The 23500-nt window shown below is 56.9% G+C and overlaps 3 protein-coding genes across 3 annotated transcripts in view; 2 read left to right on the forward strand and 1 right to left on the reverse strand.

The window, feature by feature from the left end:
• Positions 1-23500, forward strand: part of SSNA1 (SS nuclear autoantigen 1) — a 122530-nt gene that overhangs the window by 52042 nt on the left and 46988 nt on the right. The window lies entirely within an intron of this gene.
• On the forward strand, positions 1042-6696 carry MAN1B1 (mannosidase alpha class 1B member 1). The gene is made up of 13 exons (XM_056132978.1): positions 1042-1240; positions 1334-1442; positions 1597-1712; positions 2416-2546; positions 2695-2798; positions 3118-3303; positions 3779-3927; positions 4128-4316; positions 4852-5042; positions 5128-5248; positions 5382-5579; positions 5649-5780; positions 5910-6696. The coding sequence occupies exons 1-13, from the start codon at positions 1130-1132 to the stop codon at positions 6111-6113; spliced, it is 1941 nt and encodes a 646-aa protein (XP_055988953.1). The 5' UTR covers positions 1042-1129; the 3' UTR covers positions 6114-6696.
• DPP7 (dipeptidyl peptidase 7) lies at positions 6708-9369 on the reverse strand. Its single transcript, XM_056132991.1, has 12 exons — positions 9137-9369; positions 8843-8982; positions 8554-8717; positions 8336-8471; positions 8178-8259; positions 7936-8102; positions 7786-7843; positions 7527-7645; positions 7295-7451; positions 7147-7211; positions 6995-7065; positions 6708-6898 (listed from the first exon to the last, which is right to left on the reverse strand). The coding sequence occupies exons 1-12, from the start codon at positions 9339-9341 to the stop codon at positions 6796-6798; spliced, it is 1467 nt and encodes a 488-aa protein (XP_055988966.1). The 5' UTR covers positions 9342-9369; the 3' UTR covers positions 6708-6795.

Below are 23500 nucleotides of genomic sequence, written 5' to 3' on the forward strand. Positions count from 1 at the left end.
GGGGTTCCCAATAAACAGGTGCTCTGACGACATTTAGCCTGCATGGTATGTGTGTAGCAGCTCCCCAGGATGTCAGTTTTTGTGCGTGTATCCTTGTAACCTGGGACATGTGCCCTGCTTGACTGCTGCGCCTAAGTGTCCACGGGTGTGTCGCTGGGTTTGCTGGGTTTGGGAGGAGGCAGTCACCTGCTGTGACACTCAACCTGGTCTGACCATAGCCCTCGGACAGGCTCGAACGTGCCAGGTAACCCTGGGTCCCCAGCTCAGGAAGGCACCCTGCAGGACCAGCGAGCCCCAGGTGCGGGGAAGGTTCAGATGAGGGGGCCCTGCCCGGGGGCCAGTCTCCACTCAGGGAAGCGGCCGGACGCCCCAACTAAGCAAGAGCCAATCCCAGCCCCCGCAAGATTGCACGGGGCGCAGCGGGCGTCCACGAAGGGCAGAGAGGGCCGCTTGTCGCCCCAGCCGGGCGTCCTCGTGCTCAGGCCCGCGGGAGAGAGGAGCACAGGTTCTGATGGCAGCAGGGACCGGAGGGTGCGCGGGCAGGGTACATGCCACTGTTTCAGTCCGACCAGCCAGTTCCCAAGAACTGCGCAGGCGCGGCCCCGCGAGCACCGGAGGCGTGGTCTCCGCAAAGTACGCCGAGCACGTGGGCGGGCACGAAACGGGATGAGGCGGGGCATGTGTGTTGTGGGGGAGGGGGACGTGTGAAGCGCTTAGGCGCGGAGCGGCCGGTGGAGGAGCGCAGGCGCAGAGCGGCGGATAGCGTGGGGGGGCAGCGCGCGCAGAAGCAGAGCGGCGGCGGTGGGTGGGGGGGGGAGGCTCAGACAACGCGCGCAGGCGCAGAGCGGCAAAAGGTGGGAGCGCAGAGCACGTGCGCAGGCGCAGAGAAGCGAAGGGGGGGGAAAAAGCAGCGCGCGCAGGCTCCTGAGGGACGCGGGGCGGCGCGCAGGCGCGACGCGGGTCGGAGGACGTGGCGCAGGCGCGTTGGCGCGCGCCGCGATGGGCGTGGTGTGTCCGGAGCTGCGATGTCGGCGCCCGGGAGCGGCGGCGGCGGGCCCCTGGGCTGTCCTCGTAGCCCGTCCTGACGCCGCAGCCGCGCGGGGTCCCGCGAGCCCCGTCGGCTGCGGCCATGTATCTGCCGGCCGCGCCGGGGCCGCGCCGAGACTTCATCTCGGTGACGCTGAGCCCGGGCCCGGGTGGCGATGGCAGCAAGCGGCGGCGGCCGCGCTCCTGCTGGCGGGTGAGCGCCGGGCAGGGCCGCGCCGCGCCGCGCCGCGCCGCCCCCCGTCGCGCCGCCCCGTCCCGCCCTTGGCATTCCCGCTCTCTCCCCTAGAAATGGAAGCAGCTGTCCCGGCTGCAGCGGAACGTCATCCTGCTGCTCGCCGCCTTCCTGCTGCTCTGCGGCCTGATATCCTACGTGCACACGACTGAGCCCTGGAGAGGTACCGGCGCTCGCGCCCGGCCCGGTCCGGGCAGGCGGGTGTGCGACCCCGGGGCGTGCGCGGCGGGTCTCCCAGGGTCCCTGTCCGCAGGGTGGGCGGGGGCGCCCGCGAGGAGATGGGCGGCGGGCCGGGCGCTAACGCGGCCCCTCCGCAGCCCTCGCAGCGCGGGCGGTGCAGGAGAAGAGGATGAGGCCGGCCGCCGCCCCCGTGCTGCCCGCGCCGCAGGAGGCCCGAGCCGACGCGCAGCCCGCACCGGGCCCACCACCCCCGGTAGGTCTGCGCCGCCCCGGCCGGCCGCTTGCCGCGGCAGGGTGACTGGGCAGAGGCACGTTCCCTTCTGCTGGGAGAGCAACGTGCAGGGAAACCCCGGACCGGGCGCCTGGGGAGCCGAGGGGGGTTTTTAGGCAGGCCAGACCTTCTCTCCGGGTCAGGTGGCGGGGGGAGGGGGGGAGTGCACAGGGGCTGGGGACACTGATGGCCCAGTGTCAAGGGGACATAAGGCAAGTCTCAGGTGCAAGAGGGTCTGGCACCCTGCAGAGTTCGTGTCAGGACCCAAACGTTTGGGAGCAAACAGGGCCCTCGGGGACCCTCAGCTCCATCCGGTTCTGGGATCTGATCCCAATGTGGGGAGCAGAGCTCAGGATCACACCCCAGGGGTTAGGGAGGGCGTCCCTGCAGAACCAGGAGCCTTTGTGGCAGTTGGTGGGGAAAGCAGAGCGTGGAACCCCACCCCAGGCACTGAGGCCCCGACTCGCGTCCCTGGGAGAAGGGCCCTGGGGGGCTGGCGCACCACAAGTACTGCAGTGGGGGTGGAGGCAAGGGAGGACTGGGAACGTGGGGCCCTGAGAGGCCTCCTGGGCAGGGCAGGGTCCCCTTGGCGGCCCTGGGGGGCAGGTGTAGGCAGGCACGGTTGGGGCACACATGGTCGGGGAGGCCGAGGAGTGCTACTCACAGGGGACTCTTATTTGACTAGAAGTCACAGCGGCACATGCGCCGGGGACCGCCCAACCTGCAGATCCGCGCCCCTGACAGGCGATCCGTGGTGTCCAGGAGGCCGGAGGCCGCGGCCGGCGCCCGGGAGGAGCTGGTGCAGAGGACGCTCAGGCATGGGCAGCACCGGACACGTCTCCTGCAGGCCAAGAGGGCGAGGGCCGGGTCGTGGTGGGCCGGACCCTGCCCGTGGGTCCCTCCTTCAGGGCGGGAGCCGTCCTCTGCGTCCATGCCGGCCAACGGCACATTCTTCTCTCCCCAGCTGGAGGGGAGCTGGGCCGGAGCCAGGCACTGGCCACCTGTCTGGGAGAGCGGGAGCCTCCTCCCTGCCCGCCCTGCCTGCCAGAAGGCTCCCCAGCCCCACAGGTAACACCCACCTGCTTCCTGGCGTCCCGCACGGGGCTGTCAACTGTGGGTGATGCACCGCTGGGGCTCCTCCTCCTGGCGTCCGGGGTCTGCGTGTGCATGTCCACCGTGGGCCTGCGGGGATCGGGGGCAGGTTCTGTCCCTCTCCAGCCCAGGTCGGGGGGCTCAGGCCATGTGCCGGGCCGATGGACCCGAGGGCTGGCGTCCACCAAGCTGGGGGCAACTGGGAGCGGCCGTAGCGCCGGGTGTCGCTCTGCATCCGGCCCGCCTGGCTGTGCCCCTCTGCTTCCTGACCGGTCTCCTCCCCCATCTCCTGCAGGTGCCCGCAACCCCCGGCAGCAGGCCGTGGTCGAGGCCTTCCGCCACGCGTGGGAGGGCTACCGCGCCTTCGCCTGGGGCCATGACGAGCTCAAGCCTGTGTCCAGGTCCTTCAGCGAGTGGTTTGGCCTCGGCCTCACGCTCATCGACGCACTGGACACCATGTGGATACTGGGTCTGAGAAAAGGTATCGCCGTCTGCCTGTCTGGCCCCACCGGTCTCTGGGCGCCATGGGGCCCGCAGGGCTGCTGAGGCCTCTGGTGGTCCCCACCCATGTCCTCTGTCCCCACTCGTATCCTTTCTCTGTTCCCTGTGTCCTCTCACTGTCTTCTCCCACATTCTCTCTGTGCCCTCCTCTCACTGTTCCTCTGTGTTCTTTGTCCGTTCTTGTCCTGCTGTCCCTTCCTGTATGGGGTGTTTTGTGTATGTATTCCTTGGCTGGGCTGCTCTCTGAAGTGTCAGGGTGGAGCCCAGACTCATGACGGGCTCGGACCCTTCCCTGGCCTGGACATGGACATGGCTCGGGGTCTCTGAATCGGGGGCCTTCAGTGAGCTGCGGCTCTTGGCTGCTGGGAAGCATGAGGTCAGCCTCACCGTGGGCCTGGGTCCGACTCCTGGGCTGGCGGGCGCGGAGGTCCCTGAGCCTCGTGTTCTGTGTCTAGAGTTTGCTGAAGCGCGGAGCTGGGTGTCCAGGGAGCTGCGCTTTGATAAGGATGTGGATGTCAACCTGTTTGAGAGCACCATCCGGATTCTGGGGGGCCTGCTCAGCGCCTACCACCTGTCCGGGGACCCCCTTTTCCTGCAGAAGGCGGTGAGCAGGGCCATGCTGGGTGCTGCTTGCTTTTCTTTGGCCAGTGGTGCTGCTGCCCCAGGCCCCGGTTGGCAGTGGTCCTGGGTGGTCTGGAGTAGGGGTTCCAGCCTGCTCCCTGGGACTCGGCTCAATGGCTGTGGGTAAGGGCCTAGCCAAGGGCAGCTGGACGATGGTCCACACCTGTGTCCTGTGTCTGTCAGGAGGATCTGGGGGATCGGCTCATGCCTGCTTTCAAGACTCCGTCCAACATCCCATATTCGGACGTCAACCTTGGCACAGGTGTGGCCCACCCGCCAGTCTGGACGTCGGACAGCACTGTGGCCGAAGTGACCAGCATCCAGCTGGAGTTCCGGGAGCTCTCGCGCCTCACGGGCAACAGCAAGTACCAGGTGGGCCAGGGCAGGTTCCATTTGCCGGGGAGCTGGGTGGGGCCGTGTTCCTGTTGCCTTAGCAGCCCCGGGGCTTCTGCCATGGCTCGCTCCCACATAGGATGGAACTGCTGGGATCAGACCTGGCCCTGCCCTGGGTCCCCTCAGATCCGCCACCCTACTCTTGTGCGGCTGTAGCTGTGCACTGATCGGGGCTATGCATCCACCCTCCGGGCTCAGGACTGCCCCACGCATGTTCCCAGGTCCATGCCTGCCCCTTCTGCCGCACGACCGTCTGTGGTCTGTCCAGGTTTGGATCGAATCCAAGCCTGTGTGCAACCCTCCGATGACTGTCTTGCTGTTGTCCCCCACGTTCTGGGACACATGTGTCTCCATGTCCCACTGTGCTCAACCTGAACCACCCACTCTTACTCCTGACAGACCAGTGAAGGGCCCACTTAGCGCCTGTGTCAAGGGAGGACGGGGTGTTGCCAGGAGGCTAGCGGGCGGAACGGGCGGGGCTCTGACCCACTCGCCGTCCCCCTCTGTGCACCAGGAGGCTGCGGAGAAGGTGACGCGGCACGTGCACACGCTGGCGGGCAAGAAGGATGGGCTGGTGCCCATGTTCATCAACACACACAGCGGCCTCTTCACGCACCTGGGCGTGTTCACACTGGGCGCCAGGGCCGACAGCTACTACGAGTACCTGCTGAAGCAGTGGGTCCAGGGCGGGAAGAAGGAGACCCAGTGAGGACCTGTAGCCCACCCCGGGAGGGGGTCCCCTGGATGCTCCTCCGCCTGTTCCCTCAGCCCACGGCGCCCATCTCCCCAGGTTACGGGACGATTACCTGGAGGCCATTGAGGGGATCAGGAAACACCTGCTCCGCAGGTCGGCACCCACGAATCTCAGCTTCGTGGGGGAGCTCAACCACGGGCGCTTCAGCAACAAGATGGTGAGGCGCCCAGGGCTGCCCCTCACTTGGTGCCTGGTTGACCCCTGGCTGCTGGCCTTCCCACCCGCTGCCCCTCCCTCCCGCCACTCCCCCTGAGGTGGCCCCTTTTTGCTGAGGGGACCCTCTGTTTCAGGACCACCTGGTGTGCTTCCTGCCAGGGACTCTGGCGCTTGGTGCGCACCACGGCCTGCCTGCAGAGCACATGGAGCTAGCCCGGGCGCTCATGGACACCTGCTACCAGATGAACCGGCAGATGGAGACGGGGCTGAGCCCTGAGATTGTGCACTTCAACCTGTACCCTCAGAAGGTGCAGAAGGACGTGAATGTCAAGGTGAGGCAGCTGATCTGAGGCCCAGGCCGTGGGCCCCTGTGGTCTGCTCTGACCCTCTTGGCTTCACAGGTGGGCGACAGGCACAACCTGCTGCGGCCCGAGACTGTGGAGAGTCTTTTCTACCTGTACCGCCTCACTGGGGACCCCAAGTACCAGGACTGGGGCTGGGAGCTCCTGCAGAGCTTCAACACGCACACACGGGTGAGCACCCATGCCACCGTACAGGGATCGGAGGCTTGGGCCCGGGACTCTGCAGCCTGGTCCCTCGCTATGCTGTGGGCAGCCCCACATTGGGACCAGAGCACCAACACCCGCTTGGTGCCTTTGCAGGTCCCCTCGGGTGGCTTCTCTTCCATCAAGAATGTCCAGGACCCCAAAAACCCGCAGCCCCTGGACAAGATGGAGAGTTTCTTCCTGGGAGAGACACTCAAGTACTTGTTTCTGCTCTTCTCTGACGAGCCGGGCCTGCTCAGTCTGGATGCCTATGTGTTCAACACTGAGGCACACCCCCTGCCCATCTGGAACCCAACCTAGGGTGGCCAGTCCTGTGTGGGCATGGCCCATGTGCCAACTTGTCCTGGGGGAGCACCCGTCTGGGTGGGCACTGGGTCAGTTAGTCCAGGCCCCTCGGGATAGGCAGCCTGAGACCCAGTACCTGGAGCTTCCTCCTGGATTCAGTCCCCACACTCGCCCAGGCCTGGGTGGTCGGGACTCTCCACATGGACTTGGGGCTCTCCTGGGCAGCACCCTCCAGCTGTGTCTGAACCCTCCCTGTTGTGCTCAGGGTTAGGGCCTGCCTCGCTTGACACCATGACCCACCCGTTCCTACCACCTGGTGAGATGACACTTCTTTCTGGAAAGTTCCTGGCCACAAGAGCCAGGCTGATCTGCGTGGAAGTGCTGCAGGGCCACAATGGGCCCAGATGTCTCATTCAGCCGAGCTGGTGTCGAGGCAGCAACTGGCACTGTCAGCTGTAGTGGCGCAGGCCACAGCACATGCCCCCTGGTGGGGCTGACCAGCGCAGTACAGAAGAGCCCTGTGGATGTGGGTGCAGGGATCAGACCAGACTGCATTTGGAACAGACACAGCGCCAGTGGGGCCTGCCCTGATTGAACAGCAGGGGGCTGAGTTCACCCTGTTTATTAAAGACTCTCCGGGCTGCGTGCGTGTCACTGCTCACTGCCTGGCTGTCTGTCCCGTCCGCTGGGGCATGGCTCAGCGCCTACTGCTCTTAGCCTCCTGCACCCACTGGTGGATGACGGCAGCCTCCAGCTCTCGTGCCTCCCGGACAGATGGTGGGTCTTGCGGGTGTGATCCTCTGAGGAATAGCAGAGAGTGGAGGCATGGGTTAGGCAGGCTCTCTGGGCCCTGCCCCCCTGGCCCCCACCCTCTCAGCCCTCCTGCTGGAGTGCACCTGAGGTCCATATGATGGGCTGCACCCTGGATGTTGATGGCCACAACCGAGGAGCTTAGATTCCTCAGGATCTGCCAAGGGAAGATGCCAGCTGGCTGTAGGCCAGGCCTCCTGGTGCAGCCCAGCTGCAGGCTTTCCTGCCCTGTACTCACCCCGCCCCTGGCCCAGGGATCCAGGTTGCCATTGGAGAAGATGATGTTACTGGCAGCTCTGAGGTCTGTGAAGGGCAGAGCGTGCAGTGGAGCCCAGGCCTGGCAGTCATGGGCCGCCTCCCCACCTGCTCCCTGCCTCCAGCCTCACCGTCCCCCCCAAAGTTGGTGCGGAGCCAGTCGGGCCGGGGCCACACGCCCCACGTGTGCAGGCAATACTGCTGCCGGAGACCCTCGGTGAAGGTGAGGGCCGGGAAGAAATCGGTGACGTTGTTGCTGGAGAACATCAGGTTGATCTCAGTGCAGGCCTGTGGGCAGCCTCCTGTCAGTCCCAGGCCGGGTGCCCCATGCTGACCCCTGCCACCGGGGTAGCACCTACACACCTGGTAGTCCCAGGCCCTGGCGTTGGAGCCGTTGCCACAGCCAGTGGGGTCAGCACACGCCTTGTACAGCTTGTAGATGTCATAGCAGCACTGGGTACCCGAACTGTTGTACACCAACCCTAGGAACACCACAAGCCTCAGGACCCCACAGGCTCCTGCGCTGCCCCGGGGGTGGGGGGGCGGCCCCCAGCAAGGCTGGTAGGTGGTGCTCGCCTTACTGTGCTCGGGGTAGGGCAGGGTCACGGGGGTGCGAACTCACCCACCAGCGAGCGGAGTCCCTCGATGCACAGTGTTTTCAGCACCCGTTCACAGGCCACCTGGTGTGCAAAATGCCTCTCAGGACCCATCTCTGACCCCTCTGGGACGGCAGGGCCAATTCCCTGCCAGCCAGTGGCTAACAGTCACCCACCTTCACAGGGTTGGCGGGCAGGGGCCCCAGGAAGTCAGTGGGGTATGGGTAATCCATCATGGCCATCACGGTGAAGGCATTGCGGGCAAAGCTGAAGAGCTGGATCAGGTCCCGCTGGCTGGACAGCCGCTGGCAGGTGCCGAAAGTCTGGCCGACCTTGTCCAAGGCTGGGAGGGGGGTCAGGGAGCTCTAGAGGCTGCTGTGAGGGGGGGGGTGCCCGGGAGGGGGGGCAGCAACCTCACCTCCAGCCATGAACATGCGCTTGATTTGCCAGAAAGAGTCCTGCACCGCCTGGGCACACTTGGGGCTATGGGCCTCGAAGTCCTGGACACGGAGAGGCTGGGTGGTGGCTGCTGCGGTCTGGCCCTGCCTCCGCCCTCACTCCCAAGCCCGTACTCACGGCCGTGACATCGTGGAAGAACTGGTAGGGGTCTCCGAGCCCCGCTGCGGACAGGACGGGTGCACTGGATGCCAAAGCCCCCGCCACGAGCTGGGGGTACTTCATCCGCATGTAGGCGCTGAGCATCCCCCCATAGCTGGGTAGGCACACAGCGTTAGCACGCGGGCGCGGCCCCCGCCCCCGCCCCGGGAGGGGCCCACGGGGACAGGGACTCCCACCTCCCGCCGAAGGTGATGACAGGGACGTGGGGGCTGTCGAGGTCCCGGCGCAGTGCCTGCAGCAGCTCGGCGTAGTCGGCCAGCGCCTGCTCCACCGTCAGCAGCTCCGTGTGGCCACGCTCCGTGGACTGTGGCCCGAAAGGCAGCGACTCCCCGTAGTAGCGCTGTGGGGCGCGGCAGGCTGAGCCGGTCCCGGAGCCGGAGACGGTCCCGGAGCCGGTCCCGGCCCTCCACCCCCCACCACCCCCCGGCCCCGGCCCGGCCCGGCCCCCGGCCCGCCCGCACGCACGTGCTCCGCGAAGACCAGCAGGGCCCGCTCCTGCGCCGCCAGCTCCACCACGAAGCCCGAGTTGTTGGCGAAGGACCACACGTCGCCCTCGTTGCCCGTGTAGAAGAAGATGGGCCCCTCGGCCCGGTCCCAGAACTTGTCTGGGGGCGGGGACGGGCGGTGAGGCGCGGTGAAGCCCGCCCCGACGCCCGCCCGGAGGTCCATCCCGAGGCCCGCCGCGAGGTCCATCCCGAGGTCCATCCCGACGCCCGTCCCGACGCCCGCCCGGCCCCGGCCCCGCCCCGCCCCCCTCACCCGACAGCAGGAATCGCTGCTTGAACGTCCGGTTGCCGAAGAGCTCGAAGTCGAAGTGGTCGAGCTGCTGCGCGAAGTAGGCCTCGCGGAAGCAGGGGTCGGGGTGCGGCCGCTCGGGCACCCACGCCCCGGCCGCCCTCAGGCCCAGCAGCGCGGGCAGCAGCGCCCAGACCAGGGCAGCGCAGGCAGCGGCCGCCGGGCTCATGGCGCCTTTGCCGGCGCCGTCACGTGGGCCGCGCCACGTGACCCTCGCCGCCACGTGACCGCGCGCGTGCGCGGAGATGGTCGTCATGGAGACGCGGCGGGAGACGCGGCGGGAGCCGGTGGCTGCGGCGGGCACGGGGCTGCTTCCTGGCACCGCCTTGGCCCCAGCGGCGGCGCAGGGCGAAGGCATGGCCTTGCCAGCCGCTGAGCGTCACCGGGTGTGACCCACAAAGTAATCATGATAATAAAAATCAGTTTATTTTAAAACAAAGGAGAACCAAAGGGATGGGCCGAGTGGAAAGGACGTTATTGGGGCCGGAGCGGTAGTGCAGTGATCAGGCCCTTGCCTTGCTCACAGCAGACCCTGGTTTCATCCCTGGCATCTCATACAGGCCTGGGCAGAGCCAGGAGTAACCCCTGAGTATCACTGGGGGTGCCTCCCACCCCCCAGTGGAGCATTACTGGTACACACCGGTCTTACCTGCTTCATAGAAGGTTTTGGCATGTTTTTCGGGAAATTTGCTCGGTCAGAGAGAGTATGGGATTAAGGGGCTTGCCTTACATGACACCCATCCACAGGATCCCCAGAACCACATGTGGTCTCCAAGACAACACCGAGGTGACTTTTGAGCGCAGAGGCACAATGAGCCAGGTGTGGCTCAAACCCAGCGAAGTGATTTATTTTGGGGGGACACACCCCGTTGCGCTCAAGCCCTTCCTGGTGGTGCAGTTTTATCTTGCACCACGACTCTGTACTCTGGAGTATCTGCCAAAACTGCTCCTCACAGACTTCTATGAACGCAAGTTGACAAATAGCGAAAGATAAGCATTATACCACACACAGGGTACTATATTCAAGCAGCAGGAGACAACGTGGTATGCTCGAATTTAGGAAACAGGTTTTAATTAATAAATGGGAAAAAAGAAAGGGCGGGAGGCTCCCCTGGTAGAGGAGAAAGGTGGAACCCTTCTCGGGGGCGCTGGTGGGCAGTTCATTCCAGTCTCCTGGCAGGGACAGAGATAGGACAGGGCCTAAGGCACTTGCTTTTTTTTTTTTTTTTTTTTTTTTTTTAGCTTTTTGAGTCATACCTGGCAATGACTGATGATGCTCAGGGGTTACTCCTGACTCTCCACTCAGGAACTGCTCCTGGCAGTGCTTGGGGAACCATAGGGGGTGCCAGGGATCAAACCCAGGCTGGCCATGTGCAAGGCAAATGCCTTACCTGCTATACTATTGCTCTGGCCCCAAGGCACTTGCTTTATGTGAGTCTAACCACGGTCTGAGCTTTAGCATCAGTTATGGCCACCAAGCACCACTAGAAGTGATCTGAGCAGAGAACCAGATGTGGCCCCAAAACTCAGTCAGTAAAGTGTAAGTAAAGTAAGAAGGTGGCAGGGAAGGGCAAAGCATGACAGTCTGCTGCTAGGATGTTCACAAGAAGAGCCTTGGATCCTTTATGGGCCATTTTATGTTCTCATCATGACCTTCAGAGCAGAAAACTGCTGAGGGGACCCAGCCTTCTCTGGGTGGCGCCTTTATTTCTTTGAGCTCAGTATTTGCTTTTCAAAGTCTTTGCACCCATGGACTATTTCAGGCAGGTGACCTTTAGTCTCATCTTGCTTTGATTACTAAAGGAAAACCTGATTTCAGGGGTTAAGACACTTGGTTTGGGGCTGGAGTGATAGCACAGCGGGTAGGGCATTTGCCTTGTACGCGGTCAACCCGGGTTCAATTCCCAGCATCCCATATGGTCATATGGTCCCCCAAGCACCTCCAGGAGTAATTCCTGAGTGCATAAACCAGGAGTAACCCCTGTGCATCACCAGGTGCGACCCAAAAAGAGACTTGGCTTGCATGAGGTGACCCTGGTTTAATTCCTGCCAGTACATGATGCCCTAAGCAAGAACATTTGCTGAATTTTGTGACATACAACTTTTCAAAAATATCCAGAATTAACCAGGACTACAACTCTTAAGGATTTCTAAATAACTTTAGAATACCCACATTATTATTCACATGTTTAACATATATGAGGTTAAACATTTTTGGTTTTTGGCCACACCTGGTGGTGCTCAGGGCTTACTCCTGGCTCTGCACTCAGGAATCACTCCTGGCAATGCTTGGAGCACCATATGGGGTGCTGGGGATCGAACCTGGGTCAGCCGCATGCAGGCCCTACACACCATACTATCACTCTGGTCCCTGAGGTTAAACATTCTTATGTCATAGTGCTTCCCATGAAGCTTAGCATACCACACACGTCTGATCTATACAAATTATATATATATAGATATATAATGTGCATATACCATGAGATGCCGTAGCTCTAAGTCCTTCCATATTTACTTTCTCTTTAACCAAAAATTTTGTTTTTGGGTCACAACTGGTTACTCCTGTTGGGGCTCAGGGGAATATATCAGAGGCCAAGGACCAAACCTGGGTCAGCAGGGCAAACACTCTACCCACTTTCGTATCCCTTTAGCCCCTAATCAAGAATTTTTCTTAATAGTTTTTGTTTTTGGGTTAAGTTTTGTGTCATGGGTCGAAACAACTATGCAGCAATATTCAGGACCATCTAAAAATGTATTTGAAATATTAATAATCAATTCCGGCAGAAGGTTAACAGTACTCAATACACACCTTCAAAGACTCTGTTAGAATTTTATTTCTATTTGGTGTCTTATTTAAGTCAAACAATCCTTTACTCACCCTTTCACCTCTGGTGTGGCCCCTCCATCTCAGAGATGTTGTTATTGTTTTGTTGTCAGTCTTTTTCTTATTATTTTTTGAAATCACACCCAGCAATGCTATGCTCCTAGAACCTTGTCCAGGGAACCATTTTTGATGTCAGGGTTCAACTTGTGGTCACCAAATGCAAGGCAAAGTACCTTGCCCATGTACCTCTCTGGTTCCTCTTTACATTATTTCTCTACCTGTCTATCCATTTAATCTTCCCTAACAAGAAATTTAGTTAGAAAATTCCAATTTTTCCTCACAGGCCAAATAACCAGAAATCTTCCAAGCTAATTGTTATCCAACAAATCAAAAACATCTTTTGGGAATGGAGAGAGTAGGGTGCTTGCGTTACATGCAGCAGACCTGGCTCTAATCTTGGCCTCCCATATGTCCTTAAGCACTACCAGGAGTAATTCCTGAGTGCAGGGCCAGGAGTAACTCATGAACATTGCCAGATGTGGCCCCAAAACAAAAGTTTTCGGGTTTTCTAACAGATCCAAAATTCACTCACCATAAGGTAGGACCAAGAAGAAAGAACCAACATATAACAACAGTCTTAGCTACACTTAGATCTCTTGGAGCATGAGCCCCCTCAGACCTTCAGACAGCTGCTTTCCAGTAACAGGAAAGGTAGACCTGAGACCTCACAAAGGCATAAAGCTAAAAGTCAACTATAAAAAAAACCTCTCTAGATGGGGGGATGGGAGGTGGAGAGATACTGGGATCAGTGGTGGTGGAGAGTGGGCACTGATGGAGGAATGGGTACTCGATCATTGTATAATTGAAACCCAAGCACAAAAATTTGTTAAGTCCACAACTGTACCTCATGGTGTTTCACTAATAAAAAATTTCTTAAAAAAAAAAGAACCTCTCTACACCCGTGGATTCAAATAATCCTGAAAGCCGTGGCACTTCACATGTAACATGAACAAAACAGCTCATGAACTAATCACCTGGCCAGCCTCTGTCCACAACCAGGGCCGGGGGAGGGGTGTGGAGAGGTGGGTAGGAGCATCAGCCCTTTGTGGAACAGGGACCCTGTCTCTGGGGTCCGAGAGAGGGTCCGAGAGATGGGCTGCTCTGCTCCCGGCTGCCATTCTGCACACCCTGTTTAAGTTACAGCCACCTGAGCAGATGGTCTCTACTCCAAAATCAGCCTTCTGGAGATGCCACAGGTGGTCACTGTCATTGTTCTCCCGGCCCAGTTGTGAGACTTGTTGTTACTGTTTGGCATATTTTGCCATGAGGGTGAGATACTCTTGGCAGCTTGCCGGGCTCTCTGACAGGGGGGGAGGAATCGAACTCGGATCGGCCATGTTGGCTGCCTGCAAGGCAAACACCCTACCCGCTGTGCTATAGCTCCAGCCACAAGTGGTAAGGTATTTTAAAGCATTATATCTTTTTCTCAGCACACTGTCCCTGCTTGGGGAATAACAATCATAGATGCCACGAACTGATTCAGTTTTGGGCAGAACTGGTTTTCCCACTGCAAAGATCACCCCTGGTCCCAGACAGTTTCTTGGGTGTGCAGCTGGAGACAACTTTTCCATTCACACAGAAGGGGCCAATCTATTGGCTTACCCACACCTATTTCTCTGACCCAATGATGTGAGCTGAGGGGTGCTGGTGCCAAGGGAGCAAGAGGGCACAGCCTCCAAGCCAAGGGTTTGCCCCAAAGGTTCTCAGTCCAAGGTCCGCGCCCTGGAGCAGAGGCCACTCAAGCATGGCATTGCTAAATTGTAGCCACGAAGGTTTGGTTCCACTGCCACTCAAGGGCCAATCAAATGAGAGACACAAGCTGTGAACAGTATACTGCTAGACTGAGTAGCTAGTTTCCTTGGGGATGGCGCGAACAATCCTGTGTCTTCAGCAGTATGGTTCTTGTAACTCACGAGAGGTCAGCTCGTTAAGGCAGGGCTCCCGGGGGCTGCCTTCTGGCCTGGGGAGCTCCAGCCTCTTCCATCAGCTCTTCCTGGTAATGCAGCACCTAACCAGCGCGCAGGACTGGTGCCCAGAGCCTCTAGTTAGTCCCTGCCCTGTGATTGGCTAGCCTGATCTGAACAAGACTGTGAAAGCCCATCCTTCTGATTGGCCATTCACAGAACGTCCCCAATGGCAGCCAATCAGATCACCCAGTTAAAGACCAATCAGAGTGCCTCTCACAGCGCCCACCCAGAGGATCTATACAAAGGAGCCAGCTTCACTCCAACGTCCTCCAGAGTCCCCCAGGGATGCTCTGGAGCTGAGGGGGTGGGAGTTTACTTTTCACTTGGCATTAAGGTCTGACTTGAAACGAGTGTTACATTTTTCCAGTATGGATTAAATGTCTGTGTTGGATTCAGGAGGTGGGCATTGTATTTTTCAGGGTCATCTGAAAACTGCCCTAATCTGATTTTATCTGGTTTATAAATTAGAAAGGAATATGGATTCTAGACATCCCATGTATTGTGTGTGTGTGTGTGTGTGTGTGTGTGTGTGTGTGTGTGTGCCACACTCAGTGATGCTCAGGGGTTACTCCTGGCTCTGCTCTCAGGAATTACTCCTGATGGTGCTCAGGGCACCGTAGGGCATGCTGAAGATCAAATCTGGGCTAGCCACATGCAGGGCAAACTCCCTCCCTGCTGTTCCGTGTCCTCCTTCAGGTGCTTCCTGAAAAGGTCTGAGAGCTTGGTCCTGAATCTTGCTGTTTTCTGGGTACTTGAGTGTACAGATAAGGGAAGGTGAAGGTGGAGCTGTAGGTATTTCTGGAGGACAGATCTTAGAGACTGCCCCGGGCCCGGAGAGATAGCACAGAGGAGAGGGAGTTTGCCTTGCTTGCAGTCGACTAGGGTTCTATCCTCAGCATCCCATGTGGTTCCCTGAGCACTGCCAGAAGTAATTTTTGAATGCGGAGTCAGGAGTAACCCCTGAGCATTGCCAGGCATGATCCCAAACCCCCCCTTAAAGAAACTGCCCTTAATTCTAACCTGGAATCAACTCAAGTGTCCGGTGACAGATGAATGGAGACAATGAAGATGTGGTGTAATGGGAATCTTGAACAGAGTTTCAGGAGACCAAGAGCTTCAGAAAAAAAAAAACAGCTTTATTAAGAATCCCAGCATGGGTTAAGCAGGATCCAGCACCCAAAACACTAAACCCTGAGTAACAGTACATTTCCCTTTAAATGTTCTAGGGCAGGCAGGCTTAGAGGCAGAGACAGGGCAAAGAAATGTCACCTTTATCTTTTTTTTTTTTGCTTTTTGGGTCACACCTGATGATGCACAGGGGTTACTCCTGGCTCTGTGCTCAGGAATTACCCCTGGCGGTGCTCAGGGGACCATATGGGATGCTGGGAATCGAGCTCGGATCAGCTGCGTGCAAGGCAAATGCCCTACCTGCTGTGCTGTTGCTCTAGCCCCATCGCTATCATTTCAAAGTTAGGAAAATGCCTGCTTCTGCAGGAGGTCTCGGCGGTCATGATCTCCTGTTCTAGTGCTCAGCTGTGGCTTCTCACTCCGGGTGTCAAGTTGAGCATTTCTCAGAGAAAACAGGAACTTGAGGAAGCTGTCACCAAACCCAGCTGAGTTGGCATGCGTCCCTATAACCTCCAGCCACAGGTGTATATATACACAATGGAATATCCTGCAGCTGCAAGAACAATGAAATAATGCAATTCACAGAAACTCAGACAGAAATGCAGGATGATCCATTAAGTGAAACGGAAGGACAAATACCAATGTGCTCACTTATACATGATATATAAACGAACAGGATGAGGGAGTGGATCAAAAGGAGGATACCCAGACTACCCTTGACCTGAGATTATAGAGATGAGGTCAGGGAAGGAAAGAAACTGGGATTGAGCAAGGGTAAACAGATGGACAGGAGCTAATAGGGGCAGGGGCCAGGGGACTCAGGTACACAGAGGAGGACTGAAAGTGTGGTAGATCTGTATCTCCAAACCACAGAACGAGCAACACTAACCAAAACTACAACAACCAAATTAAGAACATGTGCATCCCGGGGCTGGAGTGATAGCACCGCCTTGCACATGGCTGACCAGGATTCGATTCCCAGCATTCCACATGGTCCTCCAAGCACTGCCAGGACTAATTCCTGAGTGCAGAGCCAGGAGTAACCCCTGAGCAATGCTGAGTGTGAACCAAAAAGAAATGTGCATGCCAAGGAGGCAGGCTGGTGGTGGGTGGGAAGCTTGGGATATTAATGAAGCTGATATTGGTGTTAGAACATCATATACCTAGAACTCAATTATGAGTTACTTTGTAAATCATAGTTCCTTAATTAAAAAATCCAGGCGTGATCTCTGAGCATCACTGGGTATAGCCCCAAAGCAGAACCAAATGGGTTACTTTGAATAACCTTCCTCAGATCTGTTATAGTGTTGCCGGCACAGACTCAGAAAAACCTTAAGTGAGATGATGGCTTAGGGTGAGTTTCCAGAAAACTTTCGGGAGCTAACCAGAAACTGAGGCAAGTTTCCCCACCTTGACCTGAGGGTTCCCCACGAGGTTTCCCCACCTTGACCTGAGGGTTACCCACGTACTGGAGCCCATTTATCTGCCTAGTCTGCCAAGGCCACCTTGCCAACTGGGAGGACACTGCCGGTTTCCCATGCTTGTTCTGGCTCAAAACCTGATGGTCAAAGCGCCAAGCTCAGTGTCACATATCCCATGCACAGAATTCACTTGTGTTCAACACTTCTTGGCCATTTGGCTAAGATCAAGTATACAATTGTATTCTGTTCCGTGAGCCTGACTAAATGTCTCCCCACTTTCTGGGGGATGAAAATAAAGACCGAAGCTGCCTTTCCCCTTTTTTTTCTGGCTGTGAACCCTTTAAGTAACCAGGGAATTCCTTTCTTTTTTTTGGGGAGGGGGTTGGGGCTCACTTGACAATGCTCAGGGGTTACTCTTGGCTCTGCATTCAGGGATCACTTCCAGCAGTGCTTGGGGAGCTATATTGGTGCTGGGGATTAAGCCCGGGCTGGCCACTTATAAGACAAATGCCCTACCTGCTGTACTATCACCCCAGCCCCCATGGAATTCGGATGCACTGTTTAACCCCCTTGCTGCCCTGGAGTTCTGATATTGGAATCTGTTCTCTGATCAACACCGATGTCCTGGGTGCCTCCTGGATGCACAGCTGAAAAGACTTTTGCTTCCTGGCCTCCTGAGGGTCCCAGTGCAGTTTATACTGTACTACACCAGAGGTCAGCCATATTCGTGTCACTGCAGGACTCCTGGACTTCTCTTGCCACTTGTATCAAGCACAGAACGAGAAACAGTTGTGCTGTGGTGGGCCTGAAGCCCCAGCCTGGTTAGCAAGGCTGAGTCCACATCCTGTGCATACATTTTCCAAGGGTGACCAGAAATCAACAGGACTGTGGAGCCTGTGTGAGGAACCATCAGGTTCTGTCTTCACATGGAGCCGTGTGCTCTGGCACTATCTGAGGGTGGACGCGCGCAAGGCTGCTGCCTCCCAACTGCTTTTCTGACTCACCCCCAGGCATAGTTGAAAGCTACTCACCAGGGCTAGCGACCTGCCAGTAATAATTGTGCCTTTTAAAACCATCCCTCACTATGGACCAAACGTGATGGCCGCTTAGTACCTGTATTCAAACCATATCACCCGAGAGAGTAAGAGGGAATTTGCCTGCCACAGAGGCAGGGGGTACAAGGGGTGGGGATGGCAGGAGGGATACTGGGAACACTGGTGGAGGAGAATGAGACTGGTGGAGAGATGCGTACTCGAACACCGTATGTGTGACTGAAACATAACCACGAAAGTTTGTAAATCTGTAAAAAATAAATTAAAATTTTAATTTTTTCTCATACAAATAAAAATAAAATAAAATCATCCTTCATCAGCACAAAATTGAATGTTCACCTTTATTTTATTTATTTTTTGTTCTGTTTTGGGTCATACCCGGCAATGCACAGGGGTTACTCCTGGTTCGTGCACTCAGGAATTACTCCTGGCGGTGCTCGGGGGACCATATGGGATGCTGGGAATTGAACCCGGGTCAGCCGCGTGCAAGGTAAACACCCCACCCACTGTGCTATCACTCTAGCCCGAATGTTCACCTTTAATCCTATCACAGATCCTGTTCCTGCTGTCCTGGGTGCACAAACAGAGCAAATTTAGCATTCACTCCGAGCCAAACTTGAAATCATATTTTGTATCAGCACAGATCCTAGACTTGTTGTTCTTTTTAAAAAATTTTAAATTTTATAACATTTACAATAATTTATGATGGGTCTCATTCTCCCAAAGAGCCTTGAATATAATCTCAGGGCTAGGATGAAGGAGACGTTACTGGGGCCTGCTCGAGGCAATTGACGAATAACAGGATGATCTGTGATCTGTGACAATAATTTATTATATTCAATATTCAAACAACAATCCCATCACCATTACACCTTCCCACCACCAATATTTCAAAATTTCCCCCCCCACCACCAAGACTACCCCAATAGCACGCCCTAAATAATTTATTTTGTATTGGTTGTTATGAATAATCCGCTAAAAATGATGAAGGTTTCCTTAGAAGATAGTGTGTGAAGACTGTTTATCTCAGCCTGGAGCCAGTAAGCCCATGTGTAAGAGATTACTACCATGCTGTTACAGGTTGAGCCTCGTGTGCGAACAGTGATCAGTCGCTTTCTACTTTACACCCCATCCAATGTGGTGTGCTACTTGGTACATCAGTGGTGTAGAGTATGAGATATGGATTTCCAGAAATTCTAAAATTTTAAATAGGTTCATGTAGCTGGAGATAAGTGGTGTTTTTTTGTTTGTTTATTTTTTGATTTTTGGGTCACACCCGGCGATGCTCAGGGGTTACTCCTGGCTCTGCACTCAGGAATCACCCCTGGCGGTGCTCAGGGGACCATATGGGATGCTGGGAATCAAACTCGGATCTGCCGCGTGCAAGGCAAACGCCCTACCCGCTGTGCTATTGCTCCAGCCCTGGAGGTAAGTTTTTAACTGGATGATGACTGGGGGGTCCAGGAATGTCTGCAGCTTGTTTCTCTCTTCCTAGATTTATCTGTGAGCCTCTGGATCATGGTTGTTAATGAGCATATATGGCGCCAGAGGCATTCATTGGAGGAGCTGCTGGGAGAACAGGGAGATCAGGGGGAAAGGAGGAGATACCCACTCTCGACTCCATGCGAGCCTGGAGATTTCAATCACAAAACCTGCATACCTGAATTTTTCAGCAGATTCACTCATGGATGAGTCTCGACCGGGCCTGTGGAGATTGGCCATGATCATGGCAGTGACTGAATCCTGGAGGTTTTTGGCTGCCGGGGTTCTGTTGGGGTGGGTGAATCCCTCTACCCACCTCACTCCAAGCTGCCCCCCACCCCCGACCCCATATTGCAGCTGTTACATGCTAAATAGTGATTAAAGTTAGTGTGCATTATAACCCTTTGAAATTAACGTTTTTATACTTTGCTGTTCCGGGGCCACACCTGGCAATACTCAGGGCTTACTCCTGGCTCTGCAGTCAGGAATCACTCCTGGCAGTCTCCAGGGACCGTATGGAATGCCAGGGATTGAACCTGGGCTAACTCTTGCAAGGCAAGCACCTTTCCTTGTTGTACCATGTCTCTGGTCCATTTTTGAATTTTGTAGATACATGCCTGAAATATCATTTCTAATAGTGCAGGTAACCTAAAGTTTTTTTTTCTCATTTCCTGAGTTAAAAGCACCTCTGCCCCAACACAAGGGCCTAGCTTACCTACAGAAGTACCAAAGTTACAGCCATTGTCCAAAGAGATTTTCTTCTATGATGGTCCTGCTCATTTTATTTTTGGCCATTTATTTGTTTTTTCTTACAGAGGATAATCTGGATCTACTGAGAAAGACCTGGTGGTGGGAGAGGGAAAGGACAAAGACAGTGAATGAATCAGAAACTCATGTTCCCTCACACCTGTGTAGAGAAAGTCACTTTGTCATCCAAGACTAACCTCTGCATGTGTCACGACCTCGAATATGACAGCACAATCGTGAGGCTGTGTGGCTACCTGCTTACTCCTCAGTACTAGCCCTCAGTGGTATCACGGATGTTCTCTAAGTAATCCAGAGAATTACTAGGTGTGAAGCAACAGGTCAATGTGAAGTAAGAACATAAGGACAAAGAATGTCTCTGTCCCATAGGTCTTGCCCATGTGCTAGACTTTAGAAAGCATCGTGAGTACTGGACCTTGTGTAAGAAACATATTTGACTCACCCTGGGCTTTTGTCCCGATGTCATCCCATCCCATTCCCACCAGGAATCTTCCACTGTTGGGGGATGGGATCCTCCCTTCAGTGTCATAATAAACCCTTTCTTTGCAGCTCTGGGGAGGGCAACAGTAACCTCTGCTAATACGGCAGCACAAGGACCAGGGACCCAGCAAGCCCTGCTTGCCCGCAAGGACTCCGGCCCAAAAACTGTGCTTATATACTCATGTAGCCCCGCCCCCTTTCTCAGATTGGTTGTATCTGATATTAACAAGGCTGAGAAAGGTCTTTATGATTGGTCACACTAAAACAACCAATCAGATCGCCTAGAAATCGCCTAGCTCACCAATGAGAGTGCATAGGTAGAGCCCAATCAGATCACCTCTTTCGCGCACCTCTTGGATGCTACTCGTGTAGGCGCTGCCCAGTGCCCTCCCTCAAATAGGCGCTGGTGGGTGCCCGGATGAGCAATAAAAATCCTTTGGGGACTGGTCCCCAGGCAGCACTGTCTTATCTACAGTCCTAAGCAAGGTCAAGGTCCGGTGTTGCGGGGAAGTGAGGGTCAACTGTCTTCTCCCTGGGCGTTGGGACAAGACTTCGGTCTAATAAAGGCCCCGGCCCCGTTTCCCTGGGGCCCAGGCGTGAGCCAGGCCCAGCCCCGCGGCCAGGACTGAGGTTGGGGGGGCAGGACATCCACCAGCTCAGGACTTCTGCCACTTCACAATCCCCTTGGCCGTCACCGAGGCAACGAGAATGGCGACAATGGCCATCATCACCTCATACCTGCATTGGGTGTTGCCCTCACCCTGTGGTCACCCAGTGCCCAGCAAACCCTCCCCAGTCCCTGTCCCCTGCCCTGTCCGGGTTCCCCCTCCTGTCTTGTCTTTATGTCCTGTTCCCCATGTTCCCGTAGCATCCCCCTGAAAGTGTCTGTGTCGACCACATGCAGCCGCCCCTGTGTCCCACCCTGTTACCCCTGTGTCTCCCCCTGTGTTTCCTTCCCTGTCTGTTCCTCTGTCCCTGTGTCTCTGTGCCCGCCCCTCTGTCCCCGTCCCTGTGTCTCCTTGTCCCCATGTTCGTCTGTCCCTGTTCCTTTGTGCCCTCCCATCTGTTCCCGTCCCTGTAGTCCGTGCCCTCCCTGCCCTCCTGTGGCCTGCCCTCCCGTGGCCTGCCCTCCCGTGGCCTGCCCTCCCGTGGCCTGCCCTCCTGTGGCCTGTCCTCCTGTGGCCTGCCCTCCAGCTGCCTGTTCTCCCGCGCCCTGTGTGCCCACGTCCTGTGCGCCCTGTGTGCCCACGTCCTGTGTGCCCGTGGCCCCCTGTCCTCCACTTCCTGTGTGCCCCCCCCTGTGTCCTCGCCCCTGTCTCCCCATGGCCTCTTGTACTGTCCATTGCTCCCCAGTGTACCCTTCCTCATGCGTCTACGTCCCCAAAGTCTCCTGTCCCCGCGTCCCTGTGTCTATGTTCCTGTGCTCCCGGTCCCGTAACTGTCCCTGAGTGCCCTGTGTAGAGGCAGCCGCCTCTGCGAACCTCACAGGGTGGGGGCCAGCACAAGACTCCGGACCTTGCCGCTCACCTTCCATTCCTGCCTTGCGAGCCAAAGACCTGGCAGCCCCCACACCGTGAGACATCTCCTGCCCAGGGACGATGCTGAGTCTGTAAGTCCGGGGTCTGGTGACACAGCTCGAGGGAGTCCCCGCCCCCAGCCCACCTGCTTTGTCCCTCAGGCCTCCAGCAGCAGTCACATGTGTGTGTGTGTGTGTGGGGGGGTAGGGCTCACCTCTGCCCGCACGCCCATCGCACCCTCGCACCATTTGCAAACCCACACAGGCAACCATCTTTGTTCAAGGCGCTCACGTCAGGCCTCCTTGTTCGATGGCCCCTGCCTGTGGCTCCAGGAGTTGTCCTGGCAGAGGCCTGCCTGGCACAGGACCAGCTCTCCCTTGCGAGGTAAGTTCCTGCCCCACTGTTCCTGCTGCCCCATGTATCCTGGCACGCGGGCAAGTCATAAGCCCACTTCTCATCATAGTGTAATTCTGTTTGAGTTTGGGCTTGGGCCACCGGCCCTTCCTGGTGCAGTGCTGTCCCACCCAGCCCGAGTGCCCGCACCCCTCTGCTGGGGCCCAGGGTGCCACGGGCTGGGGGAGAATCCCAGGTCCAGATCTGAAGAGCTCAGGAGGCCCCAGGTAGATGGAATGCCCTGGCTCGTGCCCTGGCTGCTGGGCTCACTGATGCCCAAGAGAACACACATGCAGGAGGAGCTGGTCCATGCCACCCAGCACCTCCTCGGCCTCCCTGACGGGCCCAAATACACCGCTCTGAAAAGACACTTGTGCTCCCTCTTTCCTTGCAGCACAGCTCACGGCAGCGAAACTGGACCCAGTGTGAGTGCCAAGAGTTGGTGAGTCAGTGGTCTGCACAAGCGCGGGGTCTGGTGTGCGGTGAGGCGTGAGGCCAGGTGGCCTGCCCAGCATGTGTGGAATCAGACCCGCTGGGCACCGTCTGGGAGAGGGACAGTGACATGAAGAAACACAGAAAGGGGACAGCAAATGGAGAACAGCAGGAGAGCCCGAGGCCCTCTGTAGACCCAGCCGGCTGGCACCTTCCCTCTGTCCCACGGTCGGTCCCCTAGAGAAGCAGACACAGTGGCTCATCCAGGCAGCCTCCATTAGGACTGAGCAGGCAGCCGAGTTTATTGGTTTGTTTGGGGGTCATACCTGGCTATGTTCAGGTTACTCCTGGCTCTGTGCTCGGGGACCATATGGGGTATCAGGGATCGAACCTGTGTCAGCTGTGTGCTATCTCTCCGGCCCAGCCTGCCTTCTTTAGCTCAGTCCCCTTCACCCCGTTCCTTGTCATTTTTTGCAAGGTAACGTACAGGTTAAAAACAAGGGTCGGGATATTTCAGGGCGGGAGAGATAGTGCAGTGCCGCCTTGCACGCAGCCAACCCAGGTTCTATTTCCAGCACCCCAGATGGTCTCCCGAGCCTCAACAAGACAGTGACAGCAGGAGGCTGGAGTGTTCTTTCCACAGCTGTGGTCAGGTAAACAATCAGCAAACATCTTTTTGGTTGTTGGTTTTGGCCGCACCACATGGTGCTCAGGTGTTACTCCTGGTGGGGGTTGGGGAACTATTTGGGGTGCCGGGGATCGAATCCTATTGGCCATGTGCAAGGCAAGTGCCCTGCCCGCTGTGTT

Source organism: Sorex fumeus, unplaced genomic scaffold (assembly GCF_029834395.1).
Source record: "Sorex fumeus unplaced genomic scaffold, SorFum_2.1 ptg000095l, whole genome shotgun sequence".
NCBI classification, from domain to species: domain Eukaryota; kingdom Metazoa; phylum Chordata; class Mammalia; order Eulipotyphla; family Soricidae; genus Sorex; species Sorex fumeus.